The sequence below is a fragment of the Mesoplodon densirostris genome, chromosome 6, assembly GCF_025265405.1.
Source record: "Mesoplodon densirostris isolate mMesDen1 chromosome 6, mMesDen1 primary haplotype, whole genome shotgun sequence".
NCBI classification, from domain to species: Eukaryota; Metazoa; Chordata; class Mammalia; order Artiodactyla; family Ziphiidae; genus Mesoplodon; species Mesoplodon densirostris.
In genome coordinates, this window is record NC_082666.1 from 56,815,469 (window position 1) to 56,841,201 (window position 25,733).

At 42.2% G+C, this 25,733-nt stretch overlaps 2 protein-coding genes and 1 pseudogene across 2 annotated transcripts; all 3 read left to right on the forward strand.

Moving 5' to 3' along the window:
• LOC132492428 (interferon alpha-13-like) lies at window positions 1-513 on the forward strand. The gene has a single exon (XM_060101943.1). It carries the CDS (start codon window positions 1-3, stop codon window positions 511-513), a length of 513 nt encoding a protein of 170 aa, XP_059957926.1.
• Window positions 514-3,776: 3,263 nt separating this feature from the next.
• LOC132491774 (interferon alpha-1-like) lies at window positions 3,777-4,346 on the forward strand. Its single transcript, XM_060100670.1, has one exon. The coding sequence runs from the start codon at window positions 3,777-3,779 to the stop codon at window positions 4,344-4,346; it is 570 nt and encodes a 189-aa protein (XP_059956653.1).
• Window positions 4,347-14,356: 10,010 nt separating this feature from the next.
• Window positions 14,357-15,039, forward strand: LOC132491775 (interferon omega-1-like; annotated as a pseudogene).
• The last annotated feature ends 10,694 nt before the right edge of the window (window positions 15,040-25,733 follow it).

The window sequence follows — 25,733 nt, forward strand, 5'->3', positions numbered from 1 at the left end:
ATGGCCCAGATCTATTTGCTAGTGGCAGGACTGATGCTCTGCTCCATCCCTGCTTGCTCTCTTGGCTGGAACTTGCCTAGAAGCCATAGCCAGGAAAACAAGGACGTCTTCCAACATTTGCAACAGATGCAAAGGATCCCCTCACAGTGGTGCCTAAAGGACAGAACCGACTTCAAATTTCCTTGGAAAAGAGAGAATATCACCCCAATCCAGATGACTCAAGGCACCTGTCACCACCACCTGATGCTCCGGCAGATCTTCAACCTCTTCACCACGGAGGACAGCCATGCTGCCTGGAACAACACCGTCCTCCATAAACTTCTCTCTAGCCTTCATCTGAGGCTGCACCGACTAGAGCAGATGAAACAAGACAATCTGGATTGTCGAGATTTGGGACTTGCTGCCCGGGAGTATTTCCATGGAATCCATGCCTACCTGAAGGCAAAGGAATACAGCCCCTGTGCCTGGGAGGTTGTCAGAGTGGAAATTGAAAGGTGCCTTTCCCTTATGTAAGAATCCTCAAAGAAATGTCAACTAATACAGAATATTTTTTATACTCGTGACACTTCTCATTCAATTACATTAGTGTTCAAGTCCAAAGCAATCTCCACTTGCGTTTTCTCACAGGCTGAAAAATGTCTGACGTGAAAATCATGATTTTAATAAAGGTTTTCACAGAACACAATCTCTTTTCTAGTATAAATAATTTTATAACGTAATTTAACAGATCACTTTAAGTGTTGGGAGGGGTATTTGCTATTTTCAACATATGAAGTATAGAAAGGTTTTTTGGATAGTGTGGTGTTAGAGACATTTGTCAGTTAACTTAATGCTGACTGCTGTCACAGGCAAACAGAATGGTGTCAGGAATTTGATCATAATAGAATCTTATCTTTCCCTGGTATACGAACAAAAGGCAGGCATACATGATCAGATGGATGTTCTAAGTTGCTCTCCAAAGAGTGATTCGGGGACATGGGTAGCCCCTGTTTTGCGGATTTTTCCATCATCAACAGGTGACTCCAAATTTTTCTGCAGTATTTGAGTCTATTCCACTCAGTGGTAAAGGAAAAAAGTCTGGTGCATCACATGGGAGGTTTTCAAGGGCCAGGATTATACAGGGCAACAGCACTTCTGCTCACATTACATGGCCTGGATTTATCCTCGTGGAAATCTCACTGCAAAGAAGTTGGGAAATTATTGGATGATTAATGGACGAGGAGACAAGTTCAGTTCATAAGACCACTTTTCATCTTTACACTAGTTGTCCTAATGAAGTTCTGGGTGGGGTGGAGGGGGACAACTAATGTTCTTGCTTGCACACACTTCATTAAAAAACAATCAGACCCACAGAGAAAGAAAAATATCATTTATATGTGGAATCTTAAAAAAATGATACAAATGAACTTATTTACAAAACAGAAACGGACCCACAGACTAACAGAAGAAACTTATGGTTACCAGGGAGAAGGGTGGGGGAGGGATAGTTGGGGAGTTTGGGATTGCCATGTACACACTGCTATATTTGGGATGGATGGCCAACAGGGACCTACTGTGTAGCACAGGGAACTCTGCTCAATATTATGTGGCAACCTAGATGGGAGGGGAGTTTGAGAAAGAATGGATGCATGAATGAGTGTGGCTGAATCACTTTGCTGTACACCTGAGGCTATCACAGCATTGTTAATCAAATATACTCCAGTATAAAATAAAAAGTTAAAAAAAATCTCATCCTCTAGTTCTGCCTTAAAAGAAAGAAAACAGTCAAGTTTGGATGTTTATTCTCAGACTCAGTGGTATTATGATTTCATGCATTTTTATTGTTCATTTGCTGAAATAAAGAAAATTAAAAAAAAAAACAAACCCACTATCAAACCCAAATTCTTATTCCACAAGTTCAGCTTGGGGAAGATGACACGGATGTCACTCAGAGTTCACAGCATCATAGACTGTTGGAAAGTAGCATTCAACTTGATGCCCAAAGGCATAGCCTAGGAGGAAAATATCCACAAATGTAGACACAAGTTGTTTCCTAATTGCCTGAGGGAGACGAGAAAACTATGATCAGGCAGCTCCTTGCAAGTACTTGAGGATGACTGAAGAAAAAATAGAGAGCGACTCTTCCATTTGCATCCAGGCCCGTGATTCGCATCCTGATCTTCTAAGTATTGAAAATGCAAACTTGAAGAAGAAAATATTCCTGCAAATGATCTTTAAAAAAATATCTCACACAATATTCCATTATCACTTCCCTTGTAGAACCATGAAGAATTTCCAAAGTCTCTGTAGATTATCGTCCTCTCATATCATCTATCTAATATATGTTGGTATAGTTCCTTCTACTATTACTATCATCACTGGTCCCTTCAAGAGTATGGACTGAGCTCCAGAAATGATAGGGACTGGACTAGCTGTCTAGGAAACGGGGTTGGGTAAAATGGTGCCTCTCGCTTTAGGTATTTTACAGACTTCTGGGAGGTATTCTGAGGACATAATAGGTCAGGTCAGGTCTTACTATTTGGGCTTCTTCAACAAAAGAGCATAGACTGGGTAGTTTGTAAAGAGCAGAAATGTATTGCTCACAGTTCTAGAGTCTGGAAATCCAAGATCTGGGTGTCCACGTGGTCAAGTTCTGGTGAGAGCCTGCTTCAGGTCTCACACTGCAGAGTTCTCCTTGTATCATCATACAGCAGGAGAGGGAGGCATTTATCTCTGACCTCTTTGATAAGAGCACTAATTCCATTTGTGAGGCCTCCATCTTCACACCCTAATCAAGTCCCAAAGGGCCCACCACCTGATACCATCACTTTGGGGATTAGGCCTTCCAAATAAGAATTTTGTGGGGACAGAAACATTCAGACCAGAAAGGGCATTGAAGGCTACATGTCTTGGCATCCAGAAGAGAGAATATATTCATGTAAATAAAGAAGAATGAGCCATTTATCAGGCCAAAAGAGCAGACCGAGGACTCAGAATCCAAACTCTTCATTTTCAACCTGCAGTAATGCTTTAATTATTATGTGTCAAAATTTGGAAATCAAACTGAAATGGACCCCATCGTCCCTTGGAAGGGAATGAAGACACAGGATGAAAATGATCGTTCATCAATGTTTGTGAAGAGTCTCCAAAGAATCTCAGTATATAGATAGTCATTGCACTTTTTTAGCAGTTTTGATAGATTTTTAAATATATCTATACATTGGTATTCTTATGAAGTATTTGTATAAATTTTTATTGAATATGTAATTTGATGCATTCCTATTTTTTAAGTAAATGTATTACATTAAAAGTCATTCTGCACACTTAACCAAAATGTTAAATGACTTGCAGTAGCTTTTACAGTTAATTTTTAGCCTAAATCTTTTTGTCATACTCACCCCTGCATCGAATAAAAAGAATAATCTTTTCACTTTCTTTTTCTATTTATAAAGTAGAGATATGCATGGAGTACATATCGATGTACACAGTATATCTGTGTATCAAAATTTCATAGGGGGGCCATATGGAAAGAAAATATCTAAAAAGGCTCTGTGGGCAGGAGAAGGGGAGGCAACGATGAAAAACAGTGGTTGAGAAACGCTGCCCTAACCTATCTGGAGAGTGCAAAATGAAAAGCAAAAACAGAAGTAGAAAGTAAGAGGGAACATTCAGAAAATGGAAACCAATTCATTCCCATTTAAGACCCAGGCCTGAAGGAAGGTCTTCAGAGAACCTAGAGAGCAGCGTTCACAGAATCACCCACCTCAGCCAGGCCAGCAGCATCTGCAAGGTCCCCGATGGCCCCAACTGTGTCCTTACTCCTGGCCCTGGTGCTGCTCAGCTGCAACTCCAACTGCTCTCTGGGCTGCGACCTGCCTCAGACCCACAGCCTGGCTAACACGAGGGCCCTGATGCTCCTGCAACAAATGAGGAGAATCTCCCCCTTCTCCTGCCTGAAGGACAGAAATGACTTTGGATTCCCCCAGGAGGCGTTTGGAGGCAACCAGTTCCAGAAGGCTCAAGCCATCGCTGTCGTCCATGAGATGATCCAGCAGACCTTCCAGCTCTTCACAACGGAGGGCTCGGCTGCCAATTGGGATGAGACCCTCCTGGACAGGTTCTGCACTGCACTTTATCAGCAGCTCACTGACCTGCAAGCCTGTCTGATGCAGGAGGCGGGGCTGGAAGGGACTCCCCTGCTGAAGGAGGACTCCATCCTGGCTGTGAGGAAATACTTCCACAGAATCACTGTCTATCTGCAAGAGAAGAAATACAGCCCTTGTGCCTGGGAGATTGTCAGAGCAGAACTCATGAGATCCTTCTCTTCATCAACAAACTTGCAAGAAAGACTCAGGAGGAAGGAATGACACACACCTGCTTCAACACGGAAATGATTCTCACTAATGAGACCACACTTCCCCCTGTGCTGCCATGTCAAAGACTCTCATTTCTACTGTCATCATGCCCTGAACTGAATTAATTTGTCAAGTGTTTTCAGGAATATTAAGCAACATGATGTTCTACTCTACAGGCACTAGTCCCTCATGATACATCAGCCCATGCTGATCTATCTACTTACTTATCTACTTAAATATTTATTTATCTATTTTAATATTTATTTCACTATTTATAAAGATTTAAATTATTTTTATTTACATAATATTATGTGCATGTATACATTGTGGTTAAGAGAAAAATCTATATACTTTGTATTAACTCAGTTTATGAGTTTTCTTTGTTCATTAAATTCTTACTATAGAGAACTTCCTGTTTTGTTTTTTTCTTTGAAAGAGAAACACCAAGCCTGAATGTGCAACCTGATTAAAGAATGTATGTTACAATTCCTTGATCCATCATTACGATTTTCACGTTAGAAATAAAAATAGACTTCTTCTAGCCAGGTTGTGTGTTGCCCTCAGGACCTAGAGGTGAACATAATTAATCCAATTCTGCTTTGGGTAACTTTGATTTTTTTTTAAAGGAAAGTAACCTAAAAACAATAATCAGTTAATACAGGGACTTCCTTGGTGGTCCAGTGTTTAAGACTCTGCTCTGCCAATACAGGGGGCCCGGATTCCATCCCTGGTCAGGGAACTAGATCCTGCATGCTGCAACTAAGAGCCCACATGCCGCAAGCAACTAAAAGATCCTGAATGCTGCAACCAAAGATCCCGAATGCCGCAATGAAGATCCTGGACGCAGCAATGAAGATCCCGTGTGCCGCAACTAAGACCTGGCACAGCCAAATAAATACAGAAATACTTTTTAAAAATCAGTTAATTCACAATTAAATTTAATTATTTTTAAAATAGTACTAATTTGTAGTAGAAATTAATATCAGTAAAATTTAGTGCTACAGTGAGAAGGTGGGAAAATGGAATTCCCCCAGCAGAAGGTGGATCATGTCATGCGAGGATGTAGAACTTAAAGCAGTAGATATTACCTATAGTTAACTAGTAGACATTTCAGTGCAAATGTCCGTTGGATACTGGAGATGGCAATCTATAAGCAATTCCATGAAGTGTAAAGCATGGAACAGAAGAAGTGATCAAATAGGAGGAGAGTATCAAATGAGAAAAGGACTGAAAATTGAATCCTATGACCTCAACGTTAAAAGGGAGGGAACGCTACAAAGGAAAGCAAGGGGAAAGGCCATATGTTAACAGGACAAGAGAGAATGGTGAGAAGACCATGTTTGAAAGACTGAAACTGCCTAGCAGATTCAATGCATTCATGAAAACGTAGATGGAAAGTGCTCCTACATTGGGAAAAGAGATGGCATTGGCCACTTAGCGAGAGCTTGTTTGGTAGACTTAATCTGCAGAAACCATAGTGGAGAAGGTGGAAGCATGAATAAGAGAAGGGAATGACAATATATACAGAAAATAGGTTTGAGATGTTTGCCATCTGAATTGGAGGAGAGACATAGGGTGGAACCTAGAATGGATGTGGATTATTTTTTTCTCTGCATTGTTTTCCCTTTTTGAACTATTTTTTGCTTCTGAGGAGATTTCATGGATTTGATGTATTGAAAACTCATATCAATGTTCAAGATCTGATTTACTTTAAATCCTGACATTTAATCACTTACAGTGATAATGTATCATTATTTTGATGAACATGATGTTGAGTGTCAGTAAGCTGCTCTGTGCTTGAAACCATCCACTACAAGGGAAACAGATAGAACTGACCATAGTGAGAGCTGATTTGCTGAAATGAATCAGCAGAACCCATACTGGAGCAAGTGGAAGGGTAACAAGAGAAGAACTTCCATGGTCATTATTTCACCTGGGGAGTCACTTTACTTCTTTCACTCTCATCATAGTCAGATTTGCATTTGTTTTCCTTTTACCTCAGTACATCAAATGCAAGGACAGCTTTCCAAGAAAGTTGAATGGAGAAGGAAATCAATGATGTATTGAACATTATGGAAAATCATGGTATGGGCCCTTTATGTTTCCATTTTTGCTTCCCTCTTAAGCTACTCAACTCAAGAGGATAAAGGAAGTAATTCAGTAGTAGCAAGACAACCCTGCCCAGAAAAATACTAAATGAAAAAGAACGTATAACATTACAAAGACTCTGACACCAGGAAAGCAGAGAAGGCTAATTTTATCTAGCATCCTATGCCCTACATTTTCACCACCCTACGTCTTCACTGTGAGATGGAGAATGATGAACCAAGAGGCTCAGTAGAAATGTACTGAGTCATCTAATGATGCTTAATAATTACTTCAATATAAGGTTCTGATGCGAGGTCAGGAGAACCTTCTGATGGGAGGTCTAATGGAAAATCTAAGAATACTCTTTGTTAATAATTAGGTGGAATAATTATTATGAACTCTGTACTAATCATAAAATGGTGAACAAGATATTAGACCTGTCACCTATGGTGGTCACTTGTCAAACAGGTCTAATAAATCTATTTTCAAGGAGACCAATCCCAAAGGATAAGCCAGCTTGGCTGATATGGAAAATAAAGAGGGCAGAAACAGAGTCCAGGACTAGAAGTAAGCACAGTCAACCTCTTAGCAAGATAAATGTAAATCCTCACCCTAAAGGCCAATTTACCTCAGGTCCTTTTACCCCATACATCATGTTCAACTTTCAACAGAAACTTACCATACTAAAAGGTGAAAAACACAGTTTGAAGGGACAGAGCAAGTATCAGAACTAGACTCATATACAGTAGAGATTTAGAAATGATCAGACCAGGAGTCAAAATGATAGCAATTATAGTGCAAAAGGCTTTAATATAGTCATCTATTTATTCTTCTACTTTATCTCAGTCATACTATGTATGGTATTTAAACTAGTTTTGTTCATATAATATCATGTTCAACTTTATAGTGTATTCAGTATAATAAAATATGCTTACCTGTATATTGTTTCAAATTATTTTCTTGTTTAATTTATGAAACTCTCCCCCAGATGACATCTTGGATTTTTTTATTCTTACAAAAAGAAGTAGCTTTAATTTGCAAGGCATACTAAAACATGGATGACAAATTCTACTCATCATTCATGTATTTCAGTGGTTTATATTTTATTTTATTTTTTAAAATGTTATTTATTTTTTGCCATGCTGGGTCTCTGTTGCTGTGCGCAGGCTTTCTCTAGTTGTGGCGAGCAGGGGCTACTCTTTGTTGTGGCTTCTCACTGCGATGGCTTCTCTTGTTGTGGAGCACGGGCTCTAGGCTCACGGGTTTCAGTAGCTGCGGCACGTGGGCTCAGTAGTTGTGGCGCACGGGCTCAGTAGTTGTGGCTCGCGGGCTCTAGAGCGCAGGCTCAGTAGTTGTGGCCCATGGGCTTAGTTGCTCCGCGGCATGTGGGATCTTCCCGGACCAGGGATCGAACCCGTGTCCCCTGCAATGGCAGGCAGATTCTTAACCACTGCACCAGCAGGGGAGTCCCAGGTTATATTTTAAAACTTCATATTTCTATATTGGATATATGATAGTTCTGAGAATACAGAGGTGAAAAAAGAAAATGCCAAACCTATTCTTCTGGAGAGTTCAGTTTGGAAGAGATAAAAGATATAAAAACAGTAATCATTCTAAATTATTTCAATTAAGTTTCCTATTACAATGAGAGATAGGGAAAAGGGGATTCTCTCACCAGAATCTGGAATGAGGCATCTCAAGAAGGGGAGAAAGCAGATGGACTCTATAAAGTGCCCAAGACACATCGAAAGACAGACTTCCCGTTGGAAGCAGCATATGTGGATGTCGTTCCTTAGGAGTAGAGTGTAGAACGAGATGATGACCGAAAGCTCGTGAGGACCTTCAACTTTTAAGAGTGAGGAGAAGGAGAGTCTGAAGAGGGCACAAAGGTGGAGTAGCCAGTGCACTTAGGAGTCAACCAGGGAAAAATGATCTTCAGAAAGCACCAAAGAAGAAAACAAAGGGCTTGAGAATTACAGAGGATGGAAGTTAAATAATTATTTATATGTGATATGGGTTTCTGCATTGAGTCTAGATTCTGCCAGGACACATGTGTGATGCTGGGGAATCACTTAACTTCCCTGAGCCTCAGTTTCCTCAAATATAAAGTAGGGAAAATATTCCTCGAGTTGTATTGATATTAGACCAACCAGAATATTTAAGAACACTTAGCAGAGTATCATCCACAGAGTGAGGGCTAAACAGGTAGTGTGTTGTTTCCTATATTTTTCACATAGGTCTAAATGGGAATAATGAATTCTCCTCCCCCTCTCTCTGTCACTGACTGAAAAACCATGACGGCCTAAAAAACAGAACTGGGAGAAAGTGTGTCATCAATTGTATGTAATTTTATATACAATAATATACATATATGGTACATATATATGAATACATAGTATAAAATATGCTACATATAAAATATACCATATATAATATACCATATATCCATCTGCTGATTCTGATACATGGCACAAATCCCCTTCCTCTCTGTTTTCCTGGATCCCATTCTTTCACTAAAATATCACAATCATTCAGTTCCTCCCAAGGTAGAAATCCATAGTGTACTTTCCCCATTCACTCCGCATGAAGCTGTACTGCCCATTCATACAGCTCTTTCCTTCTCCATTAGGGTTTCTGGCTGTCAATTTCCCCTTAAGACTACAAAGCCACCAATGGAAAGCAGAAGATGAGTGAAAGTTCTAGGTTTGGCAGAAACTCTCATATGACTCCACCCTCTCCACCTGCCAAGCACTGCAGGTCCAGACTGTCCAGACTCCCAGAGAAACACAGTAAATAGATGGCACCCTGCCCAACACTGAACAATGGTGGAGAACCCAGGAGCTCACCTGTGCCTCTATTTGCACACTTCCACGTGCTGACTGCACTAGGAGGAACTCACCTGGTTCAGGACTCTTATTTGCTCAAAAAGCCCAAAGCGCAGGAAACATGGAGTTGAAAGGCAGCAACAGCTTGAGAACTTGGAAGGAGAACAGAGATGTTTAAAGCATTCACTGGAACAGCGGCAGGTCCTCAGGACATGGAAGAACACAGATGAGCTGCATTGAGGCAAGTGTTTCTCCAGAACATTCCTTTTCAGAGAAGAAAAGATTGAGGTGCATGCGATAGCACAGAGTTCTCCCAGAAGGACGTGGCCACTGGCAGTGTCCCCAGCACTGATACCACAGCAGCCTGCGGAGTCTTGGAAGGGACGAGGGTTACCTCAGTGCCAGCTGCAAACCTGTTTTGTCCTTAGGACCCAGCAAGTTATCACAGAGCAGGGAAGGATATTCCTGGGGACAATGCAATCCAAGGAATTTCTTACATTCCATCATGATGTCTTTGCCCCTTTGAAAGGCAAACAAAATAAAACATGCTTGAATAGGAGGGACACAGGCAGGGATTTTAATATATTTAGCAACAACTGGGATAGAGCCTTTCCAGCAGGGCATGTATCAGTAACATGCACACTAGAAGGTCACAGTTTCTAAAAGCAACAAAGAGCTAAGTGGAAATTCATTTATTTAATTTAGGCAATTTGGAAAGAGGACACTGATGGATCGATCATCTCTCTGTTCTTTCCAGTTGGTGCATACAGCACTGAGTAGGTACTTTTAAAGTCAGAAGGACATTTAAAGTACATTTAGAGGTTTGGAAACCTTCCTAAGGATTAGGGTCCTAAAACAAGCAGAAACCATTCCTATATTACTGCTAAAAATATCATTTTATTAACAAATGATTTTTTAAATAGTATTTTTATTTCAATTCTTCAGTATTATGATGTTTTAATGGGCTGAGGCTAAAATTTAAATAAAGACAACTCTACAAGGCCATGAGGGTGACTCTGAAGTTCAAGCCAGACTCTCCCTGCTAAGGAGCCCATTAGAAACCTTCACTCCTTCTGTCTAAGAAGCACGTATGCTCTTCCGTCTTGGTCACACATAAGGCTTCTTGGGTACCCACATCTTAACCAACAGTTGGAACAATAAAGAGTAGAGATTCTTATTTAGACTCTCTCAGTAAACAAATGGATGTCCAGCCTGGACTGTAGGTGAGAAATGGAGGTGTCTTCATTGAGAATGAGAACAGCAGGCTGATCTGAGGAGGTCTCCTGGGAAATCAGTGAGGTCCTTGTTGACTGGAAACAAACAACAACATAGAGCTGGGACCTCAGTTTTTTGGGAGGACTTACTGAGGACCATAACCCAGAGGACAGCCTTTCAGCTCTGACAAACTGCCCCAAGGACATAAGGGGGAGGTCAGTATATACGTGACTGTGGTGAAGGGGATACGTGCAATCAAGGACACATCTTGGTAGAAGGTTGCTGCTAGTCATGGGGAGCATTTGTCACTATTAATGATTTTAGTGCTTTTCTAAGTTTGAGAAGTTGCAAAAAATTGAATTCATAGAATTTTCTCAGGAAATTATCTAACCATCTGCAGGCCTATTCTGTCAGTTTTCCCAGAGCAGAGAGTGCCCCATTCCTGATCTCCACCCTGAAGTCCTGTCAGGGGTGTTGGGGTAAGGGACTGCTGTGGCTAATGACTTTATTCTTGTAGAACCAGATGGTGAGTGACTTTTTAGTTGTCCTCCTGAAGGAGAAACGTCAGAGCTCACATGGCTAGAAATTGTTAGGTGCTTTTTTTTTTTTTTTTCTTAAACTCACAAGAAAACTCAAGTGTTAAAAATATATAGATTCCAGGGGTCAGCTCTTCTAGGGTTAATAAAGTTATTTTACTATATTTCATTGAAGAAATCACTCACGAAATCTTAGACTTGGCGCTGCGTGGCTTGTGTGATCTCAGTTCCCCCACCGGGTATTGAATCCGGGCCACAGCAGTGAGAGTGCCGGATCGTAACCACTAGGCCAGTAGGAAACTTCCTTTTTTTTTTTTTTTTTTTTTTCAATAGGCAGAAAAATCTATTCCTTTCTAACTACTTAATAGTGATTTTGTCTCTTTTGATTAGAACTTAAAGTCAGTTCAGTTGACTCAGACCACACCCCATGTAGCCCTACAAAACCATGGACAGTAACCCTTTGGCATCTTAAGTGGAATAAGGGTCCTTTGTCATCTCACTGTCCTCTGTCTGCTTATTTCATTGGTTCCTAAATATCATGTTCATGTGCAGCCTTCACTTTCTTTAAAGGGCGCTTTCAGACAAATCACTGTAAACACCCTAAGGTTTGCCCTTGTATCTTTGGTACGTTTGGAACAGTTCATTCGTCCAGATTTATATTTCTCTCCAGTTGTATAAGTGAGTTTGATCCAAATAGGGTTATTGAGAGGGTTAATTTTTTTTTCTATTTTTTGGCTGAGCCATGGGGCATGCGAGATCTTAGTTCCCCGACCAGGGATCGAACCCGTGCCCCCTGAAGTGGAAGCTCGGTGTCTTAACTACTGGACTGCCAGGGAAGTCCCTAAATTTTAAAGAACTTAGAAAGTGGCTAGTCCATTAGTAGCAAGCAATAAAATTCAGTTATTACTTTTTTTTTTTTTTTTTTTTTGCGGTACGTGGGCCTCTCACTGCTGTGGCCTCTCCCATTGCAGAGCACAGGCTCCAGACACGCAGGCCCAGCAGCCATGGCCCATGGGCCCAGCCGCTCCGCGTCACGTGGGATCTTCCCGGACCGGGGCAGGAAACCGTGTCCCCTGCATCGGCAGGCGGACTCCCAACCACTGCGCCACCAGGGAAGCCCCCAGTTATTACTTTTTAATATCATGATTACTATTAACCAGGTAAGATCAGGATCTTTTGGAATCATCTAATTCCCTTCCTTTAATTCTAGTTTTCTTAAAGTACCCTTCTCATTGCCTGAATGGATTTATCACCTAGACGGATGCTCAGCAAGACTGATCTTGCTGACCCTCCCAGACAGGGTTAGTGTTCTAGCAACTGGGGTTCTGGTTGCTAGTCACTTGTGAGCTGGTGGGTGTGACTTCTTCCTTTTCTCCTCAAAACTGATCATACATGGATTAAATGAAAGAAGAATGAGGAAGCTGGTCGTGTGAAGCTGAAGGCCATCAACTGACCCAGGACTTGGTCTTTTCTGAGCTTCTGGCAGAAGCAACCATGTTCCTGCCTTTCTGTTTTTCACCTTGGCCTCATCCTTCCAGGACTTGGTCTTTTTTGAGCTTCTGGCAGAAGCAACCACGTTCCTGTCTTTCTGTTTTTCACAGTGGCCTCATCCTTCTCCTCTGACATAGCCTCGTCCCCAACTGTGCTGCACTGAAGTTTGCTAACTTAGAATCTGTCATTGTGTCAGGGGAAAATCACTTCCCTTCTTTCACATTCATGACACTCAGACTCACATTTGTTTTCTTTTTGCCCACAAGACAGCTGTCGAATTTTACTTTCTAGGACAGTTGCAGTGATAAACAAAAAATCTAAAGTTTGAAAATGATAGAGACTGGAGCCCCTTTGCCTTTCTTTACCTCCCTTTATTGTTCTTACCTCCTCATGAATTAGAACTAATGCAGGAGCAGCGAGACAAATCTTGTCCAATAAGTCACTAAGTGAATATAAGTTACAAAAACTTTAAATGAAAAATTACACACAAGTAAAGGAAAGAAGGCGATTTCTCTCTGACCTAATCCTGGGCCTCGCTGCCCTGCATTCTCAGAGGGAGACAGAGACAGAGGAAGGGAGAAGCCCAGTGGCATCAACTGACTGAATGAACAACTGAACCTCACTGGTTTCTGTGACATAAGCTTTAATGAGAGACAACACCAACGCTGAATTCTCTGCCCCCAGCTCAGAAACTTTGAGCATAACAAGTGTTGACTAGCTTGAGTAAAAGAGTTGAATAATAAAATTGGTATTTGGCCAAATAAAAATTATGTGTCTACTCAGGGTGAAATGATTAGAATTGGGTAACTCCTCCACCACCTTAGAGAAAACACACTTTTGCTCTCAGTATCTGAGGGCTGCTGGCACTTCTGATACCTGAGGACACGGGTCAGGAGGGGAGGCGGTCACCACTGAGGACTAGGGTCCTTCACACAGACACTCCAGGGCAAGGGTGAGGGTCCTGGAAGATGAATGATTTTCCCAACAAATCAACAAGCCCCTCCACGGCAAAGAGATTTTACAGTCCTCGGGATGTGGTGAGCGTGCCCTCAGGGTGGGAGTCCAGGTTAGGAAGGGGACTCTGTCACTCTAGAGGAGAGGGTGTGACTAGATGTGATCTCTCCCTTGTGAGTGAGGTGCTGCTGGGGAAATACAATTTTCTTGGACTTAGGGTCTCCACACCCATGTTCTCCTCAAAAGAACCAGGATTCCTGGTGGGGGTATTGGCCCAGCCTGTGGAGGACTATAGGTCTCCAGTAAGAAAATGGTGGCAAGAAAGGACAATAGCTGTAATAGTCCTCACCTCGTGGTCACCTGAAGCATGACCACATGGACATGAAGGAACATGTTCTAGAAGGAAAGGAAACATGGGAGAAGCTCATGGACTCATAATAATCAGCCTCTTCTCTAAATCAAACACTAAACAAAACCCATGTTTTGTTTCAAAGAGCTTATGCCAGAGTGATCTCGGAAATCCTTAAGCAAATACAGAAACCATACGGCTGAGAGAGCCTGCCTTCCTATGTGAAGTAAGAGGTAAAAATGGAATCTAAGATCAGGGCTAAAAATGTGTTCCTGGAACAGAGAAGACCAACATTTATGCATGAAAGAGATATAGAATGCATGTATTTACAGACCTACATCACTTCTGACTTGAAGACAAAAACCTTCCTCATTTGATTAATAAATATCCATTTGGATGGGCACATCTGAAATTACTGGAAAAATTAAACTTCTTGCAAAATTAATAGCTTAGAATGATGACATCTTCGTAGACCATACTGAGAATACCTAAGTGAAAATCAAAAAAGGAAGTAAAAGTGTATAGAAATGTTTAGAAAATGAAAATTACTGTGCTCCCTATTTAATGGCCTTGCTTAGAAAGGATGTCATCGAGAACCTACCCACAAGGTTCCCCCAGACACCCGTCTCAGCCAGGCCAGCAACAGCCTCATTTGCCCCATGGCCTTCGTGCTCTCTCTACTGACCACCCTGGTGGTGTTCAGCTATGGCCCCGGTGGATCTCTGGGCTGCGACCTGTCTCAGAACCACGTGCAGATTAGCAGGAACAACTCCAGGCTTCTGGGCCAGATGAGGAGAATCTCCCCTCACTTCTGTCTGAAGGACAGAAAAGACTTCGGTTTCCCCCAGGACACGGTGGATGGCAGCCAGCTCCCGAAGGCCCAGGCCACCTCTGTCCTCCACGAGATGCTCCAGCAGATCTTCCGCCTCTTCCACACAGAGCGCTCCTCTGCTGCCTGGGACACCTCCCTCATGGACAAACTCCGCAGTGGACTCCATCAGCAGCTGAATGACCTGGATGCCTGCTTGGTGCAGGCGATGGGAGATGAAGAAACTTCCCTGGGAGTGACGGGCCCTACATTGGCTGTGAAGAGGTACTTCCAGGGAATCCATCTCTACCTGCAAGAGAAGAAATACAGTGACTGTGCCTGGGAAATTGTCAGAGTGGAAATCAGGAGATCCTTGCTTTCATCAACCAACTTGCAAGAAAGGATAAGAATTATGGATGGAGACCTGGGGTCACCTTGAAATGTTTCTCATTGACTCAGATGCCCTATCACCCTTGCACATATGTCTTTAGTCATTTCAGAAGGCTCTTATTTCAATTTTAATCACAGAATTTATTGTATTAATTCAGCTAATACTTTGCCAGTAGTAATAAGCAAGTATATTATTCAGCTTCAGGGGCATCAGTCCCTAAGTAATGACTACCCTGTTATTTATTTATTCTGTTTATTTATTTATTTATTTCTGTATCTTATTTTTTCATATAAATATATTTATACTTACATTGTATTAAAATTTAGAAAATATTCACCTTTCCATTTCATTAAATTTGCATTTTGTTTTATTTATTAAATTCTTATGAGAGAAAACTTCTTGAGTTTTTTAAGTTCTGAAACCTACATTCTTACTTTTTTATGTAAATTTATTTCAGACTAGTATTTGTCCATTTTGTCCTCTGGAACTGTCCTACCACTTTCCTTTCAGGAAATGCTTGTCAAAAGGTGGAATTCCATGGAACTGAGGGAAGTCCTGGAAATTATGGAGAATGGTTAGTCCTGATGTCATAGGTGTAACTGATTTATACCACCAGGAAGAGTGGTCGGTACAAATACCTGTGGGAAGGAGTCAGCTCCTCGAGGGAAGCTGGTGACATATGGTGTTGACTGGCCGATCCTGGCACCTTCCTCCCACCTTCTCCCTGGTCCTGCTTTACTGAGCCATTCATCCCTTATGCATACATTCAGTCCCTCCAACTCACTGACCAGCCACACAGCTGCTCTGGTTCTGTGCAGGTTTCCAGCTTCAAGGTTTCTGTTAGAGTGAAAGCCACAGGAAGAGAGCACAAGTGAAAGGAGAGTTCTAGGATTTTCAAAACCTCTGAGAAGGAGCCAGGGTTCACGGCACTGGATCCCAGCTCTGCTATTAATAGCGGTGTGACCTTGACAAATAACACAAACACTAAGCTCCCTAGTTTCCTCATCTTTAATATGGGGACAATAGTAGTATTTTTTCATAGGATATTCCCAGGATTCAATGAGTAAATATACACAAGAGGCATAAAAGTGAGTCCGTCAGAAATAATCAGGACTGTTAGAGTCACAGAGTGGCTACCGTCAGGGAGGAGAAGGAGAGCTGCTCTGAGGTAGCAACTGGAAGGCAACATAAGAAACGTGCTAGGTCCTGGGCAAAATCTATTACTTTTAACTTGGGTGCTAGCTTCACAATGTATTCAGTGTGTGAAATTTCCCTGTGCTGTATGTTGAAGATACTTGCAATTTCTGTGTATTATACTTCTTTTTAAAAAAAATAAATTTATTTATTTATTTACATTTTTTTTTTGGCTGCGTTGGGTCTTCGTTGCGGCGAGCAGGGGCTACTCTTCCTTGCGGTGTGCAGGCTTCTCATTGCAGTGGCTTCTCTTGTCACGAAGCATGGACTCTAGGGACACAGGCTTCAGTAGTTGTGGCTCGTGGGCTCTAGAGTGCAGGCTCAGTAGTTGTGGCACATGGGCTTAGTTGCTCCACGGCATGTGAGATCTTCCCAGACCGGGGCTTGAACCCGTGTCCCCTGCATTGGCAGGCAGATTCTTAACCACTCTGCCACCAGGGAAGTCCTTGTGTATTATACTTCTGAAAGATTTTCCGGGAATTAGTAAAAATTCTTTGAGAAAGAAGGATCAGTAGAAAATACTTGGATCTACTTTCAAAATGAATAATATGGAAATAACAGAGACCTCAAATAAGGCAAAAAGTCACAAACATTTTTCATTAATAATGTTTGTTGCTTCTTTAGTATGAGAAAGGCACAAAATAGCTTCTGAACTCTTTCATTTTTTGGCCTGTCGGCAGCAACGCAGAAGTAGGAAGAAAAAAGCAGGAGCTATGAAAGGTAAGGTTCTGCTCTCTAATCCTGGGCTCTCCCGGGTTTGATCTTAGTTCTCTTCTCCATACAGTCCCAGGTCTATAATTGCTGGCAATGTCACCTCCTAGAGCCTGTACTCTCAGAAACTAATGGCCCCCCAGATGAGAGACTCAGAGCAAGAAAGCAAAGAAGTCAGGACCTGGGACATTTCTAAACCACGCTCTGCTCGTCCATGTGAAAGCTGGGCCATGGCACTTACCCATCAAGTGACAGTGTGAGACGTGGTGGAACCATGACTGTTTTGGTGGCAAAATTTGGGGTAATGACTCAGACAACTTAAGTTCCGTAAGTTTCATAGTCTGTGTCTGGGAGAGTCCCAGGATTGTCGTGATGATTGCCTGGGGCAATGTGTGTGAAAGAGCTTTAAAATGACACCGCTCTACACACATGGACCTTACTATTAGTGTCATTGAAACTCTGACCTCGAATTCTAGTTCCTGGGAATTAATTTTTTTTTTCTTTTTTCTCTTTTTTTGCAGTACGCAGGCCTCTCACTGTTGTGGCTTCTCCTGTTGAGGAGCACAGGCTCTGGACGCGCAGGCTCAGCGGCCGTGGCTCACGGGCCCAGCCGCTCTGCAGCATGTGGGATCCTCCCGGACCGGGGCACGAACCCGTGTCCCCTGCATCGGCAGGCGGACTCTCAACCACTGCGCCACCAGGGAAGCCCCCCTGGGCATTAATCTTGAAAAAATCTCTTCCCAGTGGAACAGTCTACTCAGCGTGTTCCACTCTCTCTTTGCTTCCACTCTCGCTAGACACACCCAGGCTCCTATTTTTGGTTTGCAGAGCTCACCTGAAAGGCACTCATGTGACACCAGCCCCACCCTCTCTTCAGAAAGGTGATTCATATCTTCTGTCATCTCAGGCATCCCTCTTGCTAGCTGGCCCTGTGGAATTCCAGGGTCCTAGTCCAGCAAGAGGTTGACACGAGGGAGTCCCACTGGGAACAGAATATGGAAGGAAGACTTGGGGTCAGGCATCTTCTGAAAACAAAATGGTCTCTCTCAAAAACAGCAAAGTTCATTCTTCACAAGTAAATTGTTTCTTCTAAAAAAGAGTGTTTTCTTTTGTCTCTGCTGCATTTGGGGGAAGGATGCAGTAGTCCGGGAACTGGGGTTAGAGAAAAGAAGAGGTTCTTCCGTTCTGATTGAGAGCTTGTGTGTTTGAGGCAGAGGAAGGTTAGGGAGGGAGTCTGACAGTGGCCTTGCACACCCTCTACCATCTCAGCTGCCTTCATTTGTGTCATGATGAATACAGCCCTTCACAAAGCAAACACAAAAGCATAGGAACTTGACAAATGCTGAGGGGCTTTAAAAACTGAGAAAATCCATTAAAGAACGAGTCTCAGGAACTGGACTTCCCAGTCCTTCCCCTTCTCCATCATGATACTGATCTGTAAACAGCTGTGGGTTGGAATGTTTGGGGTTACACAGGCACATAGATTCCCAAATGTCCCAATCAGCCTCTAGGAACAGAGACAAGAAACTTCACATATTCCCCCAAACAGCACTGGAATTTGGCATTCCTGAGGTCTCAAGTTCAGAAGGAAATGGAACAAACCAGAGGACCCCAAATATTTTGATGGAGAATAACTTTCATCTAACTCCAAGGCCTTCTTGCATCCTCAGGAAGGCTGGGCAAAGTAGCTCAGCTCCCCAGTTCTCAATTTAGCCTTAATGAAAGTGTACAGCTGAGGACTTTTCGCCTTTCCTTTCTCATGGGACAGGCTCTGGAGCAGCAGGGACGCAGAACTCCTGGCCATGTTTCTGGTTGAGCAAGCAGGGACAAGAGGAGGCCAAAGGGGAGGCAGAGGCCTTCCCTGGTGGCGCAGTGGTTGAGAGTCCGCCTGCCGATGCAGGGGACGTGGGTTCGTGCCCCGGTCCGGGAAGATCCCACATACCGCGGAGCGGCTGGGCCTGTGGCCATGGCCGCTGGGCCTGCGCATCCGGAGCCTGTGCCCGCAACGGGAGAGGCCACAGCAGTGAGAGGCCCGTGTACCGCAAAAAAATTTAAAAAATTAAAAATAAGAAACACTTAAAAAAAAAAGGTGGGGGGAGGCAGAGCAGTATAGGGTGTTAGCAAACCTGGGAGTGGAACAGCATAGTCTTATCAGGCTTAGGAACGAGATCTCCATCTACATCAGGTACTGTAGCACTCAGCTCACTTTCCAGTTACACTTCTTATTCCCACCCAGTATCCTGCACACTGTTAGGGACATCATTGGTCCCCAGAGTTGTTAATAAAAGTGATAAATGTAATAAGCTTAACATAGTTGTGCCAGTAAAACTGTTTGAAAATGACAGTCTTGCTGCATCTTCTCTTGTGGGTTACTCTTGTCTTCTCAGGTGACCAGTAAATTTGTTAGCTCGGCATTGCCTTAGTCTTCCTTCGGCTTCATGCATGATTTAGGGCAATTGTTTTCTTTTTCCTATAGTACAGTTTTCTTAGCTTTAGAATAGGGATAATGAGACTACTATATTCCATTCAACATACCATCGCATGTTATATGCTCTGTATAATGAGAATATAACAAGTCATAAAGTTATCTTAAGTGAGCAGATTATTTTAAGCACCAGGGATATATTAAACATAGAAATGATAGTTGTTATTGTGACAGGTATGCACAAAGGAGTAAAAGCCATTATTTCATGTCCACTCAAAAGATACATATTTTTTTAAGATTTTTTTTGATGTGGACCATTTTTAAAGTCTTTATTGAATTTGTTACAATATTGCTTCTGTTTTCCTTATGTTTTGGTTTTTTGGCCCTGAGGCATGTGGGATCTTAGCTCCCCAAAAAGGGATCGAACCCACACCCCCTGCATTGGAAGGTGAAGTCTTAACCACTGGACCCCCAGGGAAGCCCCCAAAAGATATTGATATAATGACATATTTGTGCCTTACTGAGCTCATAATTTTGTTATGCAAAAATTCTACCTCTGTGAATTAAAATAGGATCATCTTTTTAAGTACTGTGCAAAGCATACACACAAATTTTACAATTCTACTAGCAAATGAAATATTCTCACAGATGTACCAAACACTAGATTACAAATACCTATGGATCTCTAGTGGGCATCAAAACAAAATGCAATCAGTGCATTGGCACAGAAGATATTTATCAATTTTAAGTAGAAAGTAATATATTAAGTTTACATTTACATCATACTGAAATTAAAAGCATTTTGATGCAAACAGATTACAAATTTTTATGCAACTTATCCATATAAAATGACATTTTGAAGAAGTGAATAAAACTCTCCAATGAAAAACCCTGATTATATATATAAAGCTGAACGCTTAACCTATGAAGCCTTAAGGGTCTTCTAAGACCCTTGCTTAAAACAAATGAGAGGAAAAAAATATCTTGAAAATGGAGATTAATTTCTTAAGATACTTACTAAGTCATAAGATATTGCCAATAAGCTACATCTTACTGAAGTTAGAGATCAATGTGAAGCAGCCTTGGCTGACACGTCCGAAGCATCAGATACTTGTTATTATACCCGCCATTTTAAAGTCTGACCCTCATCTGGTCTCTGTGTCACCACCATCCTCTGCTTTTCTGCTCCTCCTCCTCTCCTTCCTTTGTTGACTGCTCCCTCTCATCTTAGGGAATGGGTGCTCCTCAAAGATCTGTGCTAGTCCCACACTTCATCCTCTCGGCACATATAGTCTCAACCTCCCAAATAGTTCCAAACGTCATCTCTATGACTGTTGACTTCCATATGCATGTCTTTCCCCAGGGTCACATCTCCAAACAAATGTCATTAGCTCCAAACCCTCATATTTACCTGCTACCCTAGATGATCTCCATACATGGCCAAACTTGACCATCATGCAATTACCTGGCAAACTCCCGCAGACCCCTGGGATGCCAGCTTACCAACTGCTCTTGCAGAACCTTTCCCTGATCCATGCAAGCCCACATACTCCCAAGAACCTGTCCTTTCCCTGTCACAGCATTAACATTGCTTTCATTGAACACCTAGTTACCCATATCCCCATCAGACTGCAAGCTCTGTGACAGTGGGCAATGTGTCTACTATTTTCATTGTACCTGGCACCCACCACAGTGCCAAAAATACAAGGGAGAGTCACACTTCTTTATTGACGTTTAAATTCCATGATTCTATAATATATTGCACAGTTTATTGATCATGCAACTGCTGAAACTGAATCAGCAACCATTAGACATGCTTTCTCCAAGAAAGAACAAGTAAAAGAGGATAGCTTCAGCTGCTATAACCTGTCATAATGCCTTGTGCATCTCCTTCACAACCTAGAAAAGGTTTCAAGCTAATTTTTTACTCTTTAAGGCCTGTCTCCTCTGACAGAGTGCTCCATTAAGAAAGTAATATCTTTGTTTTATCTACCAATATATTAAAAAACACAAGTAAAATCCTGAAAGCAGAGATACTTCAAAATATTTGAAGAACCAATGAAATGAATAAAACTATTTATCTTCCTTTTGGATTTTAAGGCAGATTAAAGGTTTAAGGACACTTTGATTTTCTTTAAGAGTGTGAGGTAAACCTACCACTTAAAATATACCTTTTGCACCACCAAAGCAAAGGAAAACAAGACACAAAGCTGACCATATCATAATATGAAGAATAAATTTGGTAAATATAACAATCATCGTAGAGAAATAACTTCTAATTATTACAAATTAAAGATAAATTTTCTCTCCATTCAAAAGTATTGTTTCCACTTACTGTTGAAAAACAACGTGCTGAGATGACTCGATGCATTTACAACTGAATCAGAAGAAAAGTCATTGAACTGAGTGACTATTGACGCGCTCGAGGCCACCTCTAAGCAGAGAAGACTCCATTGTAGAAGATTGGGTCCAGGTCTCCTTTTCCCACTCCTGGGTTCTCTGAGGTTGAACATACAGGGAAAGCACACTCTGATTTTCACGCCTTAACTTCCACTCTCATATTTTCCTGGGCACAGCAGCTGTGGACTTTCTTTTCAGATCGAGCCTGGTCCTTTGGAAGGAGTTCTTCAAAGTCAGGCGGGAGTCCTCATTGACCAGGAGGGTCTTTTCCTCCCCACCTCCTGCACCAGACTAGTCTCCAGATCTTCCCACTGTTGATCAAGCCCACTGAGGAATTTCAGCTGTTTGTGCTGAAGACGATGGAGAAGTGCGGTATCGTCTCACGGAGAATGAGGCGGCCTGAGCGTTTTGGAACTGGCTGTCAGCCAGCTGGTGCTGATGGAACCTGACAACCTTCTTGTCCTTCAGGCAGGAAAACAAAGAAGATTCTCCTTGTTAGGGGCAGGACTGTGAGGGTCTCCTGCTTTGTCAGGCTGTGGTTCTGGGCCAGGTCACAGCTAAGGGTGCAGACAGGGCTGGAGAACATCACCCTGGGTGTCCTCAGTCAGGAGGGTGGCAGGCCCCGGTGAGCCTGTGATGCAGGTGTCTGGCTGTGGGAGCCTGTATCCAGCTGCTCTGAGTACCTGCCTGCAAATGAGATTCTTAAATAGGCCAGGATTGTCATTTCTCTACTTATCCTAGTGTTGTTTCCATGTTTTTGCAATTTGTCTTCCATTTATGGGCAACATAGAACGTCACAACTTCAATTCTTTCATTACACTGCAAATTAAACACACTCCTGGAACATGAAAGAGTATCAATCCAACAGGATGTATTCATCTAAATGAGACCCATGGTTGAAATAAAACCTGAGTCTCATTATATCTCTTTTTCAATTCTAATAAGAATACTTAGAGGTTTGACCCTGTACTCTATTTTGACACTTCTTAAATTGCACCAAAATACAATTAGCCTCACCTCTCTGCATTTTCCTCTAAAGGGACTCATACATTAGATCTAAATTCTTCCACATTTCTTTACAGGACCATAGCTCACATTTTCTGACAGCTTACACATAATGGTGACATAAAAATGAACAGCAAGGGTGAATTCATGCAGTTCTCTTCATTCTGTCACCAGATATGTTCTGACTGCATATATATGTGACAATGCGCTTGGCAATGTGGATTCCAGGAAAGTAAGGCAGGGATGGTGACTGCCCTCCAGGGAGCAGGGAGGACAGACACTAGAGTCAGGATTAGGATGAAGGAAGCACCACGTGCTCAGTACAGCTGAGGGCCAGTGCTCAGAGCTGATGAACAGGAGGGCCTGGGAGCAGCAGAAGCCTCCACTCTGACAAAAATCTGGGGCTCCTGAATTTAAATGACATCAGATTTTCATTTCCCCTTTTAAAAAATGGAGACAACTTTAGTTGTGGTCACACAGGACATTGCCTAGATCAAATAAAATAAAGTTTGCAAAGTACCGGCTGAGAATTTGAACAGAGTGAATGATGGCAGCCTTTTGTATTAATATAACAAATGGTAACCTGTATAGTCCACCCTCAGCCCAGCCGAGAGAAGCTCTCACTACAGGTCCCTTAACACTCAGGGGCCTGCACGTTGAGGCCCCCAAATGCAAACTCTAGGAGAGGGATTGCCTGTAGGCCTGCGAAGGAGTAGAGACCTAGTCTCCACCCTTAGAGCAGTGCCCGGTACATTAAGGAGAGAAATCCTACGGCATCTGAAGCTCTTTGCAGCATCTAAGAAAGTGTTTTGACCTCCTCCCCACAAAAAAAAAAAAAAAAAAAAAAGGCAGCTCTGTGACTAGTACAAATGAGAGAAATGGTCCTTTTCCTCACCTTATTTTGTTTCAGACCACCTCTGGTGTTAATTTTTAAGACACAGATTAAATTGTACTTTAAAAACAAACACATAACCTCAGAGAAAAAGATCCGATTTGTGGTTACCATAGCCAAGGGGGTGTGAGTTGAGAAAATCAGATGAAGGCAGTCAAAAGGGTTTTTTCTTCCTTAAAAAAAAGACATTAAAATAATGTTGTAGAGACCAGGAAAAAGGGTTAGAAATATATATATGGGGGAGAGATGATGAGAAGTAAAGCATTCCTAGGTTTTCAGCCATGGAACAGCACAATACTCTAATTCAAAAGCTATTTCCTGGGTTAGCATTAGGGCGACGTTAAGCTAGTACTTCTCTTAAGCACGAATGGTAAGAAGGCACCAAATCTAAGTCATCAAGATAAAGGATGTTTTAATGCAATATTTTAAAATGAAAATTAATACCAAAATATGCACGAGGAACAAAATATAAAAATTTTAAGTAAAGAAATGAAGTTGACCTCCATTTGCATGGCCCTGACAGTCTTACAAAGTAAGCCTTCATGATGTAAATGAAATCTGGGCAAATTCCACTCAGTGTATAAAATTCTTACTAAAGAAAAATGAAAAAGTCTGACCTGCTAAATGTCCTCAATTGCTTGTACACACCAACTCTTCTTTCTAACCTTATAGTCAAGGTGAGGTCCTGGGAGAGACATTTCAGGAACATGAGTTAAAAATCAGTTAAGACTATCACGGGGTCATTAGAAATTGTCAAACACGGTAATTCCCTCAATTAAAAACAAGTGAAAAAGTAATCTTGAAAATATTAATGAGCTGGCTTCCGTTAAAGATAGAAAAGTAAAACTGTATTAAATACTTGGGACTTCCCTGGTGGCGCAGTGTTTAAGAATCCACCTGCCAACTCAGGGGACACGGGTTTGAGCGCTGGTCTAGGAAGATCCCACATGCCATGGAGCAACTAAGTCCATGTGCTGCTACTACTGAGCCTGTGCTCTGGAACCCGTGAGCCACAACTACTGAAGCCTGCGCACCTAGAGCCTGTGCTCCTCAACAAGAGAAGCCACCACAATGAGAAGCCTGCGCACCGCAACGAAGACTGAACCCAGCCTAAAATCAATAAACCCAGCCTAAAATCAATAAACAAAAAATTAATTATATTAACTACTTTAGTATAAAGACAATACAGTTTAAATAAAGTTTAATAAAATGCTATATTTTAATATGAAAATATATTTTAATATTCTATGCTTAATATTGAAAATATTTTAACATAAATTTATAAAAATATGAAACATTTAAAATATTTACTTCAAATGATATGAATTAAGTTAAATATAAAACTAATTTTAAAATGTAAAAAATAAAATGCTGTGAGTTTTTTAATATTCCTACTTTTCAGATATTCAATACTTTCTCCCTCACTTTAATGCTGTATCCTTGAAAGACACCATGAAGTCCCAGAGCGTCTACAGGGGCGCTCACCTCCCGCGTCCCCGGCCCCGGTGGTGGCCGCGCTCCGACTCACCTCCCAGGGCGTCCCCAACACCGTCCTGTCGTCCCATCGTCGCCGCCGCGTTCCCCCTTCTCTGAACCTTCGCTGTCTCGCGCCAGAAACGAGCCCGAATCTGAAAAATCGGCTCCCCGTTCTATGAGGCGGGGAATCGCTGTGATTCCCCACCTCAGGCGGCTCAGAAAACGGCTTCTTTCTCAAAAATTGCCTCGCTCAAGTTTCTGTGAGAAAATAAAGCGCAAAACTCAGGGGAAGCCCCGAAAATGCAAGGTTCTGGCTCCCAGCCAGACAAAAATGTCTCTGGCGAGGCCGCGACAACGTTTCCTCTTCAACACTCAGCACGGCGAAAACGAAGGTCTTTTGCGCACTATGTTGACTATTAAAGCAGCCTCAGTTGACTGTTTCGCTCTGTCTCGCAAGCTTCAGGAGACAGCGGCAGACCGCAAACTCAGTAGTGGGCGTTTCCCAAACAAACCCTGCGCCCTCTATCGGCCGCCTAGGGAAGGACGCTGTCCACAGTTCCAGGGAAGGAAGCTTCCCCCTAATTGTTTGGCGGTGTCCGCGCGCCCCCTGGCGGCCATCTGGTGAATCACTCATTCTCA